At 39.9% G+C, this 11,132-nt stretch overlaps 3 protein-coding genes across 6 annotated transcripts; all 3 read right to left on the bottom strand.

The window, feature by feature from the left end:
- Positions 1–324: 324 nt before the first annotated feature.
- LOC112174209 (B3 domain-containing protein At5g42700) lies at positions 325–3,351 on the bottom strand. 3 transcript variants are annotated; one of them, XM_040509608.1, is made up of 6 exons: positions 3,033–3,351; positions 2,837–2,938; positions 2,530–2,736; positions 1,894–2,100; positions 1,439–1,510; positions 325–346 (listed from the first exon to the last, which is right to left on the bottom strand). In XM_040509608.1, exons 1-5 carry the CDS (start codon positions 3,168–3,170, stop codon positions 1,478–1,480), a joined length of 687 nt encoding a protein of 228 aa, XP_040365542.1. In that variant the 5' UTR covers positions 3,171–3,351; the 3' UTR covers positions 325–346; positions 1,439–1,477. The 3 variants fall into 3 exon arrangements, with proteins under 3 accessions (XP_040365542.1, XP_040365541.1, XP_024167713.1); XM_040509607.1 differs by lacking the exon at positions 325–346 and adding an exon at positions 378–592; XM_024311945.2 differs by lacking the exon at positions 325–346 and adding an exon at positions 378–663 and having other exon boundaries at positions 3,033–3,349.
- Positions 3,352–4,928: 1,577 nt separating this feature from the next.
- On the bottom strand, positions 4,929–7,602 carry LOC112174458 (B3 domain-containing protein Os06g0194400). 2 transcript variants are annotated; one of them, XM_024312237.2, is made up of 5 exons: positions 6,947–7,591; positions 6,786–6,881; positions 6,509–6,703; positions 5,864–6,070; positions 4,929–5,490 (listed from the first exon to the last, which is right to left on the bottom strand). In XM_024312237.2, exons 1-5 carry the CDS (start codon positions 7,079–7,081, stop codon positions 5,461–5,463), a joined length of 663 nt encoding a protein of 220 aa, XP_024168005.1. In that variant the 5' UTR covers positions 7,082–7,591; the 3' UTR covers positions 4,929–5,460. The 2 variants fall into 2 exon arrangements, with proteins under 2 accessions (XP_024168005.1, XP_040363433.1); XM_040507499.1 differs by lacking the exon at positions 4,929–5,490 and having other exon boundaries at positions 5,535–6,070; positions 6,947–7,602.
- Positions 7,603–7,851: 249 nt separating this feature from the next.
- Positions 7,852–9,362, bottom strand: LOC112174457 (putative dihydroflavonol 4-reductase). Its single transcript, XM_024312234.2, has 4 exons — positions 8,973–9,362; positions 8,763–8,894; positions 8,208–8,681; positions 7,852–8,118 (listed from the first exon to the last, which is right to left on the bottom strand). Exons 1-4 carry the CDS (start codon positions 9,240–9,242, stop codon positions 7,978–7,980), a joined length of 1,017 nt encoding a protein of 338 aa, XP_024168002.1. The 5' UTR covers positions 9,243–9,362; the 3' UTR covers positions 7,852–7,977.
- Between the last annotated feature and the right edge of the window lie 1,770 nt (positions 9,363–11,132).

Below are 11,132 nucleotides of genomic sequence, written 5' to 3'. Positions count from 1 at the left end.
CGCTTTTGCAAGCTGGAAAAGCTCAACCTTGCCAAGCAACAGTCTATTTGTACCACAGGATTTGATATTAAATAAACCACCAACACCTTCAACCACAACCAAAACAGCTCACTTGCTTCCCCATGTTAAAAAAGAAAATTACAAAAAAAAAAAAAAATGGTGAAAGAGAAGAAGAAAAATGATAAAAATCTCGAATGTTAGTCAATTGCTTCATATTGAAAGCCATTTGTCATGGCTAGTTTGAGGCTATGAGACGCACATGCCCATAACAGATGGATATATTCAATCTATTTTTACACTTACATCCCAAACAACATGCAATGTAGCTGTCTTTCTCCATCAATATCTGCATAAATAGCAATTTTATATATAAAATCAAAGAGGGCGAGAGATAAGAAGAGCTGCCATCCATTCAAATTTGCTCAAAGGTTCATACATATATATCTCTTTAAGAAACAATAGACATCTTTCTCCAAAAAAGAAACAATAGACATCTCAATGTGATCGGATGTTGATTGGAGATGATTGCTCTATGTGTCTCCTAAAACTAGAAATCTTCACAGAACATGAATGGTAAAACTTGCTACTTCTCTTGCAGCAAATAAAGGGTCCTTCACTGCATCAAAATGGATATAAAAGCTATTCCAAAAGTTTTTAATTAACCTGCAAAAGTGAGAAAGGGGGGTGTTGTGTGAGGAAGGATTCGATTCAGAGAATTCAAGATTTTAGATTAATGTAATGACTTAAATGTCTTTGGGATAAAAATTGCTTAGAAAGCTGCCAGTCGAAGACAAAATAAGCCAATTTTGGATTATGAAGGCCATGAATTGTTCATTTACATGAAGGGGAAGTGACTTCGTACACTTGCATGCCAGTATGTCAGCCAAGACATTAGGAGCCACATGGTTTGTATACAAACAGATAGATGCATACCCCTGTGCCCTCATTTGTGGTGTTTTGTATATACAACTTGCTTGATTTATATATGTGTACAGTACGTAATCACCCCTTACATATGTGTTTCATATAAAGACATTTGTTTTTTATTATGATCATGGCATATGCAGATCTTCATGGCTGAGTACTTCTGAGACCAAATCTGGTCCCCAAGCAGCTGATATGCTATTTATTTAACAAAAAAAGGAAAGAAAGTTTCTGTATTGAGATTTATGAGTTACTAGTTACTTTCTGTTTGATTTGATTAACTAACCTATATGAATCGTAAAGCTGAGCAAACCATGTGCTTGACAGAATTCTAATAGAATGTGATACACTGTCTTTTGTATAGGTCAATTCATAGAAAATGTCATTGCTGAATTTGATGAGGAATAGAATAAATCAAATCAGAAAATTGCTAATTCATTAACAATGTATATGTTGAAAAAGCAATGGCTATGAGAAGAAATAAGAAAATTGAACTCCTGGAAGAAAAGAATACCTAATCGATCGGACTGCGTTAGAGTTAGCATAATACTGTTCAGGCCTTTCTTTCCACCCTTATAATGTACACCTGAAAATATAATAAAAGTACATCAAATGAGATATTAAAATTCAAATCTGTAAACAAAGAACAGAATGGTCAAAATAGATGCAGCAAATACTTTGTGGGTTACTTAAATAGTTGGAATAAATGGTATCTACAGATACAATAAATGATTGCCGCAGACACTATTTTATGCCTTCATTTGACTATATGAAGGGAAAATTACTAGAGTTTTATGTAGATTTGTCAAGAAACTTAACTTTGTTTTGGGTCAACAGACTATTCATCATGGAAATGATATTATAAACTCAAAACGACTCCTTATCATAATCCACCAGTATACTATATCTGTCTTGTACTTTAAAGGGTTTTAGTGTATCCTCTATCATCAAAATGTGATAATAAATCACCTTCATTGTTGTAGGCTTGATTAATTGAAAGACCACTGCATCCCCATCCACCAAATCATGAGCAACTGCAAATCCTTTCCATCCACCACTTAGTCCTGTCTTCCGGGCCAAGTAAATAGTCTCGTACTCATTACCATCTTCGTCTACCAATGTCATAATTTCATCTTTCTTTGAAAGATAATCCTTGCAGAACTGGACTTGAAGACCCTGTTGCCAAAAAGAGAAATTTAGATACAACATTTACAAGCATCAGGCTACTGGTGAATCCAGTTGGTTGTTCCCTCATACACAACATGAAGCAGCATATTGCATAGATGATGACAAGTTAAAGCCAACTTATTCTAAGACCCGATGATAGGGTCTATTTTAGGTAGAATCATTCTTCAGAACACAAATTCTGTGCCATAACTTCCAGTTAACTGACAACTACCACAGGGTTAATCATCAAAAATATAACAAAAACCATTCCCCTAGAAACACAGTATGAACTTTCAAAACCCAAATAACATCGACTATATAGTAAATTGGTCATCATGGTTATCTAAACATAAAACAATTATTTTGATAAAAAAAAAAAAAAACAGAAGAAACATTCAATTAAAAGATGACACAGTAAGCACATTCCTTGATCCTTACCAGCCAAAATCCACCAGTGACATGTGATTGGAGCATTGTTTTCACAAGAGTCGGGTAATCAGACCCCAAATCCGACTCCAATTTTTCAGCTTTCGCCATAGCATCCATTCTATCTTCATAAGAAGCATACACCCGATTCGACAGATCCCTATGCTTAGAAGTAGAACCAGAATACCTTCTCGGTATCATAACTCGCTCAACAACTTCCTGTAATCACAAAACATTGAAACTCTTTTTGAACAAAAATCCACCATAAAAGAAAAGAAAAGGGGAAGTATAAACAGAGTCGAGGTAAAATGATGAAGACCATTTCTTTGTAGACAGGAGGCGAAGGTAGATTTGCGACTCGAGAGGACCTCCTCACCACAACCATCTGCTTCTCGGCCTTGGGCTTGGGGGTTCGCTTCATCTGACAATCAAACAGAACTCAAAGTGAGCTCATTTCACACACCCAAACAAACAAACAAAAAATGCGCAGAGGAAATTAGGGTTTAGGGTTTTACAGGGGAGGATTTGGGAGAGGAAGAGGTTTTAAGAGCGAGAGAAAGCTGAGGCAGATTGAGTGCCTCCATTCTCTTCCTGTTTTCCTCCAACCTCTGCTTGCGACTCTCCTCGTATGATACTGTCTTGGGTTTAGCCATGGACGATTCTCACAGTTTTTGAAATTTAGGGTTTGGTTTTTGCGATTGGGGAACAAATGAAGATGATCGACGGTGACTCTCTCTCAGTGGGTACAAGGTGGAGGGTTTAATAGAGAAGACCCTAGGCCAGTCGACCGTTGGGTTCCCACCTCATAGAGTAAGTGGCGCATCACCCGCGGTTGGGTCACAGCTCGGAAGCTGATTGCTCACTGGTGATTTATTAATTGTTTGTGAGTTGGGGGAATGGACTTCCATCAAATCAGCGTTAAATCAAGGGTTTAAATTCAAATTTTACCGCCCATTGCTTTAATCTCGTCAGTAATGAAGTAATTTAGAACGAGATTAAAGCGTTTGGTTTAGGAAGGAGGGATTGGATTAGTTCATGTTTACTATGAATGAATTTGGAAATGATAATAACATCAACTAATACAAAGTGAATCGGAATGCAAATAGTTATCACAAAAAAAGTTACTTGTTTTTCTGCTTTGTTTTATTGTTATTTGCTTTTAATAAAATGTGGCTCTATGCAGGCAATAAGTCCCTACCACTATTGGGTGGGGCGACGTGGGCTTTGTCCCGGTATGCACACTCTATGTGCCTTGTCTGCTCTAGGTTGGTGGCGAGTTATTTACTTCGTCAAATGGACGTTGTCGCCTAGTGGCAGGATGAGACTAAGTGTTGTCGGATTTAATCTTCGGCGGCAACATAGGAGGAAAGCTGTGCTAAACCTGGTAATTATGCTATGTTGTAATCGGGTTACATATCGAGTTATCTTTCCGGTATGTCACTGCTATGTTAAAGCAAATGGAGTAGCTACTTGTGCACTCTTTGCTAGTTGGTGCTTGTTAGAATACAAGTCTCCTGTAGAGCTTTCTGATATTATTTCAGAAAATACTCTAGATGCTTATTGTAATCAGGGGTTTAGACTCAATGTCCCCCCCTCTGTATTCGATAGTTTCATTAATCAAAACTTGAGGGCAGCCGCACCAACCCTTTATTCCAAAAATAAAAAAAGTTATCAAATGTCACTAGGTTCTTCCACTCCGTGAACGAGAGCTCATTTATATCTATCTCATCTTCATTTTATATAAGTAATTGTGTCATAAATATAAATATTTTATTTTAATAAATCTTATATATAATTAAGGAGATGACGACTTAACATTGATATAAAAACAATTCATTCATTCCCGATAGATTAAAATTCAAAGAAAATGAACTCAAAACACATTTAAATTGATATCTATAGATGATCTTCTCATTAATAACTAACAGTGCATCCAAATTAAGTTCTGTGTTCATTTCTCTAGACACCATGGACATCCGAATATGATCACCTCATCAGAAAAATTACAGAGAGCCAGAAGAACATTTGGTGATCTCTAATATACAAAAAATATTGTCTAGGGGCAAATGAAGATCTATTGCACTTGGATAGTCCATTCCAAAACATTTTAAACCTGCAACAAGCAAAAAGCTCGAGTGAGACTTGCTAAGAATTTGAACTCGGAAAAGCTACCAAGTCGCATAGGCAGGCAATGAAGAAGAATTTCAAGCCAAAATTGGCTACTTTTGGATTAACGAAAGACATTAACCATGAATTCATTCACTCGGGTGAAGGCAACTCAAGCATTTTGGAACACAGATATTTCTATATAAAACACAGGCACATTCCTAGTCTTTTGTATGTAAAAGTAAACTGTTTCTTTGTCAGAATATCTATGTTCATACTTCATACAAATACGTACAGCAGATGTGATAAGTAGATCTTCATCAAATCATGATAAAAGTTGAATTTGATATATCCCATGTTACTTTAAAAATGATCTTCCTTAAAAGAGTTACCATCCCTCATTGAGCACATACTCTGAATCATCTTTATAACTTCTAGATATATCATAAAAGTTTTACTACTCTTCTATGAATTTTCATTCTTACTAATTGTGATCAACTGCCATAATCCCCCATAAACCTATCTAACTCTCACAGCAGAGCAAACCAAGAGACTGACAGAATATCAATAGAGTCTGTAACAACATCTCATATGGAATTTGGAATGCATAAGAGAAGAGTTGAATGCACGACTAAGTTAGTAAGTGGGTAAAAATTGCAGTACAAATAGTAGGAAAAATCATTAGTATGAGTAGTGACAGAATTAGAATCAAAGATTGAGATTTTATTATCAATGAACATACTGAAAATTACAAAATAGATGCGATCATTAAGTAAATTTAACCTCTACAATTACCTCAACTGACCTAACTCATGAGTTAAGAGCTTGTTGAACTCTTTAAGAGCTTTCTACCCTTATGATGTACACCTGAAATGGTAATGGAAAAACAGTATATTAAAGACAAAACATTTAGGCTGGACAAGAAAGAAGAATAAGGCACTTATCTAGTTGGAATCATCTGTATCTACAGAAGAGACTATATTTGTTTTCACCATTCCCTTCCACAGCATGTTATTGCTTAAAAAGAGAACCCTCTTACATTTGAACTAAATCAAGAAACTTGTAAGTAGTCCTTAATTATAGTCAAGTAAGTACTACTACCTGGTCTATTGACTCTATTGAGTCTATTCTAATAATCTAATATACCAGTTCTCGAGTCTGGGGTTTTAAGAGTTTCTCATGTATTCCCTGAGTGCTCAAAACAGAGTTCAAAAGTCGTAGGCCTGATTAACTGAAATACCTTGAATGTCGTAGGCCTGATTAACTGAAATACCAATGCATCACCGTCCACCAACTCATGGGCAATCGAAAATCCTCTCCATCCACCGCTAAGTCCATTTTTGTTCCCCAAGTATACAGTCGGGTACTCCTCACCTTCTTCATCTACCAGCATCACAGCTGCATCGCGTTTGGGGAGGTACTTCCTGCAGAAAGGGAGTGGAAGACCCTGTTTCAGAAATCGGACAGAATACTTAGAAGCATTCCTCTAGTGGTGAATCAAATTGATTGTTGCTGTATACACAATTCGAAACAGTATAATGGCCAGAGGAGGGTCACACACAGGATTTTAAGTCTCATTAGTCACCGGTCTAAGACAATAGTTGGTCCCAAATCACAGATTCTATGCCATAACTTTGCAGTAACTATGACCGGAAGAAAAATATGTGATGGTCATTCCTCTAGAAACACAAAGTTCTCAATTTCAATTCTGACAGCTAGAAACACATATATTCTAGCAAGAATAAAATGGTCTTGGAGTACTTATGGATGGATTATGGTGTTCAAAACATGTGCGTTTTTATACTAGCAATGCGATACCAGAACAATACAGCACAAACAAACAATGGACAAGTTAAATAGTTCTCATATAAAGCAAATCTTTTACCAGCCAGAATCCACCAGTGACATGGGATTGGAGCATTGGTTTCACAAAGGTCGGGTAATCGGATCCCAAGCCCGACTCCAATTCCTCAGCTTTCTCCGTTGCCTCGGCTCTGGCGTACTCACTAGCATATACCCGGTTGGACAAATCCCTATGCTTAGAAATCCTCCCATAGCTTCTTGGTACCTTCACCTCAACCTGTCAGAGATCACATAAAACTCCTCAAAGATTGCACCTTTTTTTGCACAGAAACAAATTATGAGCTGAAAAATGGACTCACTTCTCTGTAAACAGGGGTAGGCTGGCTTGCGACGCGAGCCGATCTCCTCACCTCAACAATCTGCTTCTCCACTTTACGAGGCTTCTGGCGCTTCATCTGAGAAATTCAGAGAATGAGCTGTCTTTACAGAGACAATGAGGAAATAAAGGGTTTAGGCTTACCGGAGAAGGTTTGGGAGACGAAGAGGTTTGAAAAGCCTGAGCCAGCTGAGGCAGATTGAGGGCTTCCATTCTCTTCCTGTTTTCTTCCATTCTCTGCTTTCGGGTCTCCTCGTAGGATGTTTTTGGCTTGGCCATGGCTATTTTTCCAGAGAACCAAACACAAAGGTCGTCTCTCTAAAGTTCTCAACTTTTAGGGTGCCGTGCTGGTTCTTTCTGTGCTAGGACTACTAGGATGGGATGGGAAATTGAAAATCTTAAAGGACTCTCTGTGTATACTTTTGATTTTGATCAATTAGTTTTATAATAATAGGCGTCAAATCCGATGATCCAAGGGTTCAAATTCAAAAACTTTGGAATTTTACCATTGTTGCCATAGATAGATAGAAATCACAAGACTCATCAGTTGGAACTTGGCAGTAGTGAACCCGAAATTGAATATCGGCATCACTCAAGGTTGAGAGCTTAAACTAGTATACTGTCTCATTCTGCACACAATCTCGGAAAATGGATCGGTTAATGATTTACCTCCGGAACGTAAACTATCCTTGGTACACGAGTCATTCAAAGACCCAAGTTAATTCATTGATCAAGTCTCATGATGTCGAAAGAAATGAATATAAGCTTATTTATTGCATACAGAATCCAGAAACGCTTAATCATGTGTCACTTGATAGTGGGATATAAGCTTGTTTCGTATAATCTGAACTTGGTCACGCATCAAACTTGTAAAACCTGGTGAAACACATACCAGTCAGATACACAGCCAGCAAGACTCTAAAGCGATCGATCAACAGATAAGCAACTGACGATTCACGTTTGCTTTTAATTGACAGTTCAAAATCGTTCGTGCACACATAAGCAATTGCGAATGATTGTGCCAAGCATTTTCTTTTGGAACAGGCATATGAGAGAGCAAAGGTAGATTGATTATTTTTGTTCGTGTATGAATTAAAGGAAAATTGCACATTGATACAAATACAGTGTTTTACAAGACACAGAAGCAGCAGCACTGCTAATCAAAGTCTTTGTGATTAGTATTTGATCAAACCCAAATTCTTGAGCCAGGGCAGCACCTCCTCTAATCCTTCCTTCAAGCTTCTAGGACTATAATCCAGCTCCTGCTTGGCCTTCTCACACGAATACGCCCATTGATGCCTTAGAACATAAACAGTCTGCACCCAAAATGAAGCATACCCCAAACTTTGTTCACAAACAAACATTGCATCAAAAACCAAGTTGAAAAAGAAAAAAAATCACATACCGGCGGGCTGATCAGAGGAAGCTTCCCTGTAACCCGAGAGCCGAGAATCGACACCCATCCATAGACCTCAATCAACCACAATGGGATGTTAAACTTAGGCCTCTGCGTATGAGTCAGTACAGCAGCTACATCAAACACATGCTTAAACGATGCGTTTTCGCCAGTAAGCAGATATCTCTCCCCAATTCTCCCCTTATACAAAGCTCCAATGTGGCCATCTACCACATCATCGACATGGCTAAAGGAATACCTATCAGTCCCGGCGCCTATATACCCAGGCAATCGTCCATTAAACCTTTCGATGATCATCCGAGCAACCACATTGCCGGCGGTGAGTTTCCCGGGACCGTAAATTACTCCCGGATAAAGTAAAAGCACCGGCAAACCCTCTTGCTGCGCAGCTTGTAACGCGATCTTATCGGCGGCCGCTTTGGATTTCTCGTACTCCGTGCAGAAGAATTTCTCGTGATGGAACTGTGATATATAAGCAGAGAAATTATTTTTAATCAGCAGTGAAGATCAAAAAGTCCGAAGCTTTAAGATGGATGGACGCACCTGAGTCTCGTCGGCGACGTCGCCGTCGGTGGGTCCGAGAGCGAAAAACGACGACGACGTGTAGATGAGTTTCTCTACGGTATTCGTCTCCCTGATTGCTCTCAGCACGTTCTTCAATCCCCCCACGTTGACCTAAAACAACAAGAATCGGAATTGAAAATGAAGTGCGTGATTAATCAATTGGAAGTTGAAATGATTAGAGATTCTTACGGAGAAGAAGTCGGAGGGATCGGGAAGCCAGGGCTCGACTAAGGCGGCGGCGTGGAAAACGACGTGGCAGCCGGAGATGGCGGAGAGGAGGGAGTGGTAGTCAGTGACGTCGCCGTAAACGAGTTCAAGGGAACCGGAGGAGGGTGGAGGAAGGGAGGAGAGGTCGCTGCTGGGCCGGACCAAGGCCCGAACGGAGTGGCCCCGTTCCAGTAGCTTGTGGCATAGTCTTCCTCCTAAGTAACCGGAGGCGCCGGTCACAATTACCTTCATGTCTCCTTCAGCAAGACGAGCTGACTCCGATTCAACAAACCGTTTTGTATTTCGTGAAGAAACACAGTACTTGGCTTCAACCAGACTTTTGGTCAAATGGTATTCTCACCCTATTTGCCACCCCTATCATATCAAATACAAATAGTCACTTAAATGGTCAATTGGTTTTCATTAGCTTCCGGCCATTAAGAGCAAGTTCACCCGTTGGGTCACTTACTATTCATTGTTTTTTAGTGTATATTTTATTCTCTGGGTCACGAAATACACTGTGCCTGTGACTCAGGACACAAAATACACTGTGCAGGTCATCATGGTGACCCAGAACACTGTACAGGGTGACCCAGGGCACGAAATACACCGTGCTCGTGACCCGTAAGGTGAAATTAACATTAAAAAGTAGTGAATAGTGAGTGACCTGGTGACCCAACATGTGAACTTGCTCTAAATGGTCAATTGGTTTCATATTTACATTTAATATTTTTCAAAAGTCAATTTATCTATTTAATAGGGAAAATCGTCCGTACAGTACCTGACCTTTGCCCCATTCTAAACTTTAGTACCTCACGTTCAGAAAATATCAGAACGGTACCTGACGTTCTAACCCCGACCGAAAATTGGTACCTGGAGCCGTTAGCTTCGTTACAAAAAGTAAGAGTTAAAGGATATTTTCGTCCTTTCATATTTTAATCCATTTTGTTTTATCTAATTCATTTTTTTTCTCTTCCCTACTGTTCATTTTTTCTCTCTCTCTCTCTCTCTCTCTCTCTCTCTCTCTCTCTCTCTCTCTCTCTCTCTCTCTCTCTCTCTCTCTCTCTCTCTCTCTCTCTCTCTCGTCTGCAGCCTCGACTCTATCTCCATCGTGGACCCGCCTCTTCTGCCGCAGTTAAATCCGCTCAAACCGTCGCCGAACTCGGGAGAGACCATCGGGCCATGGACCGCCCCGGAAAGATTGGGATCCGAAATGGGGAAGGAGTTGACGGCGAAAGTGGCGGTTATGTACTGGGTCTGACCGAGCTCGATTTTGCTGGGAGGGATGAACATGAAGCCAATTTGGTGCTGTGGTAGCGGCAGAAGGTGGCGAGCTGCTGAGGTTGCGGACGACGACGTATTGGGAGAAGGTGAAGTTGATGGTGGAGTTGAGGATGGAGAAGGACGGGAGCTGGACGGAGCTGATGGAGATTTTGGGGTCTTTGGGTCAAACCCAGAAACAATTTTTCAGAATCTAGAAGTAAACCCAATGACTTGCTCAAGGACTTGGCTTTGTCTGGGTTTCAGGAAATCAAAGTGATCAAGATGGAAAATCTTCTCAAGTTGTTTTCCTTTAACCACTTTGGTGGTATTTTGGGTTGAAATTTGCTATGGGTGTTGTTTGAATCAAAAAGTTTAGGGACGGGGTCGTGTGGTTGTGGTTTTGGCTGTGGTGGTGGTGATGGTGGCTGATGGATGATGACTTTCCAATTTCTCCGCTACCTTCTAACGAAGCCAGCCAATCTCGCCTCTTGATCGACTCTGTTGGAGTGCTGTTGTGGTAATGGTGATGGTGGTTGTAGCTGATGGATGATTGCTCACCGACTTTGTTGGAGTGCTGTTGTGCTGCGCCGCCGCCTTGAAATTGCTGGGGCAGATCATGACTTGAGCTTTCCCGTCGTCGCCGCCTGACCCCTTCCCACCTACGGCCCTCCTCACCCTTTCATTTTGGCATTTTCATAAAACAATTTTTTTTTGTTTTTTTTTTTATTATATGAGAAAAAGGGAAAAAAAGAGAGGGTAAATTAGTCATTTAATGATCAAAATATGGTAGCTGTCAATTTTTGTAACGCAGCTAACGGCTCCAGGTACCAATCTTCGGTCGGAGTTAGAACGTCAGGTACCGTTCTGATATTTTCTGAA

Source organism: Rosa chinensis, chromosome 6, assembly GCF_002994745.2.
Source record: "Rosa chinensis cultivar Old Blush chromosome 6, RchiOBHm-V2, whole genome shotgun sequence".
Classification (NCBI taxonomy): domain Eukaryota; kingdom Viridiplantae; phylum Streptophyta; class Magnoliopsida; order Rosales; family Rosaceae; genus Rosa; species Rosa chinensis.
Note: the sequence above shows the minus strand (reverse complement) of the source record. Positions and strands in the feature narration are given on the sequence as shown.

Excerpts from the sequence above, each read along its gene's own strand:
- LOC112174458 (XM_040507499.1), bottom strand. The coding sequence starts at position 7,081 with ATGGCCAAGCCAAAAACATCCTACGAGGAGACCCGAAAGCAGAGAATG. Across the intron at positions 6,882-6,946 it reads CGTCTCCCAAACCTTCTCCG|ATGAAGCGCCAGAAGCCTCG; the intron begins GTAAGCCTAAAC and ends TGAATTTCTCAG. Across the intron at positions 6,071-6,508 it reads TCACTGGTGGATTCTGGCTG|GGTCTTCCACTCCCTTTCTG; the intron begins GTAAAAGATTTG and ends TTTCTGAAACAG.
- LOC112174457 (XM_024312234.2), bottom strand. The coding sequence starts at position 9,242 with ATGAAGGTAATTGTGACCGGCGCCTCCGGTTACTTAGGAGGAAGACTA. Across the intron at positions 8,895-8,972 it reads ATCCCTCCGACTTCTTCTCC|GTCAACGTGGGGGGATTGAA; the intron begins GTAAGAATCTCT and ends TTGTTGTTTTAG. Across the intron at positions 8,119-8,207 it reads TTCCTCTGATCAGCCCGCCG|ACTGTTTATGTTCTAAGGCA; the intron begins GTATGTGATTTT and ends TTTTGGGTGCAG.
- LOC112174209 (XM_040509608.1), bottom strand. The coding sequence starts at position 3,170 with ATGGCTAAACCCAAGACAGTATCATACGAGGAGAGTCGCAAGCAGAGG. Across the intron at positions 2,737-2,836 it reads CTCCTGTCTACAAAGAAATG|GAAGTTGTTGAGCGAGTTAT; the intron begins GTCTTCATCATT and ends TTGTGATTACAG. Across the intron at positions 1,511-1,893 it reads TCAAGCCTACAACAATGAAG|GTGTACATTATAAGGGTGGA; the intron begins GTGATTTATTAT and ends TTATATTTTCAG.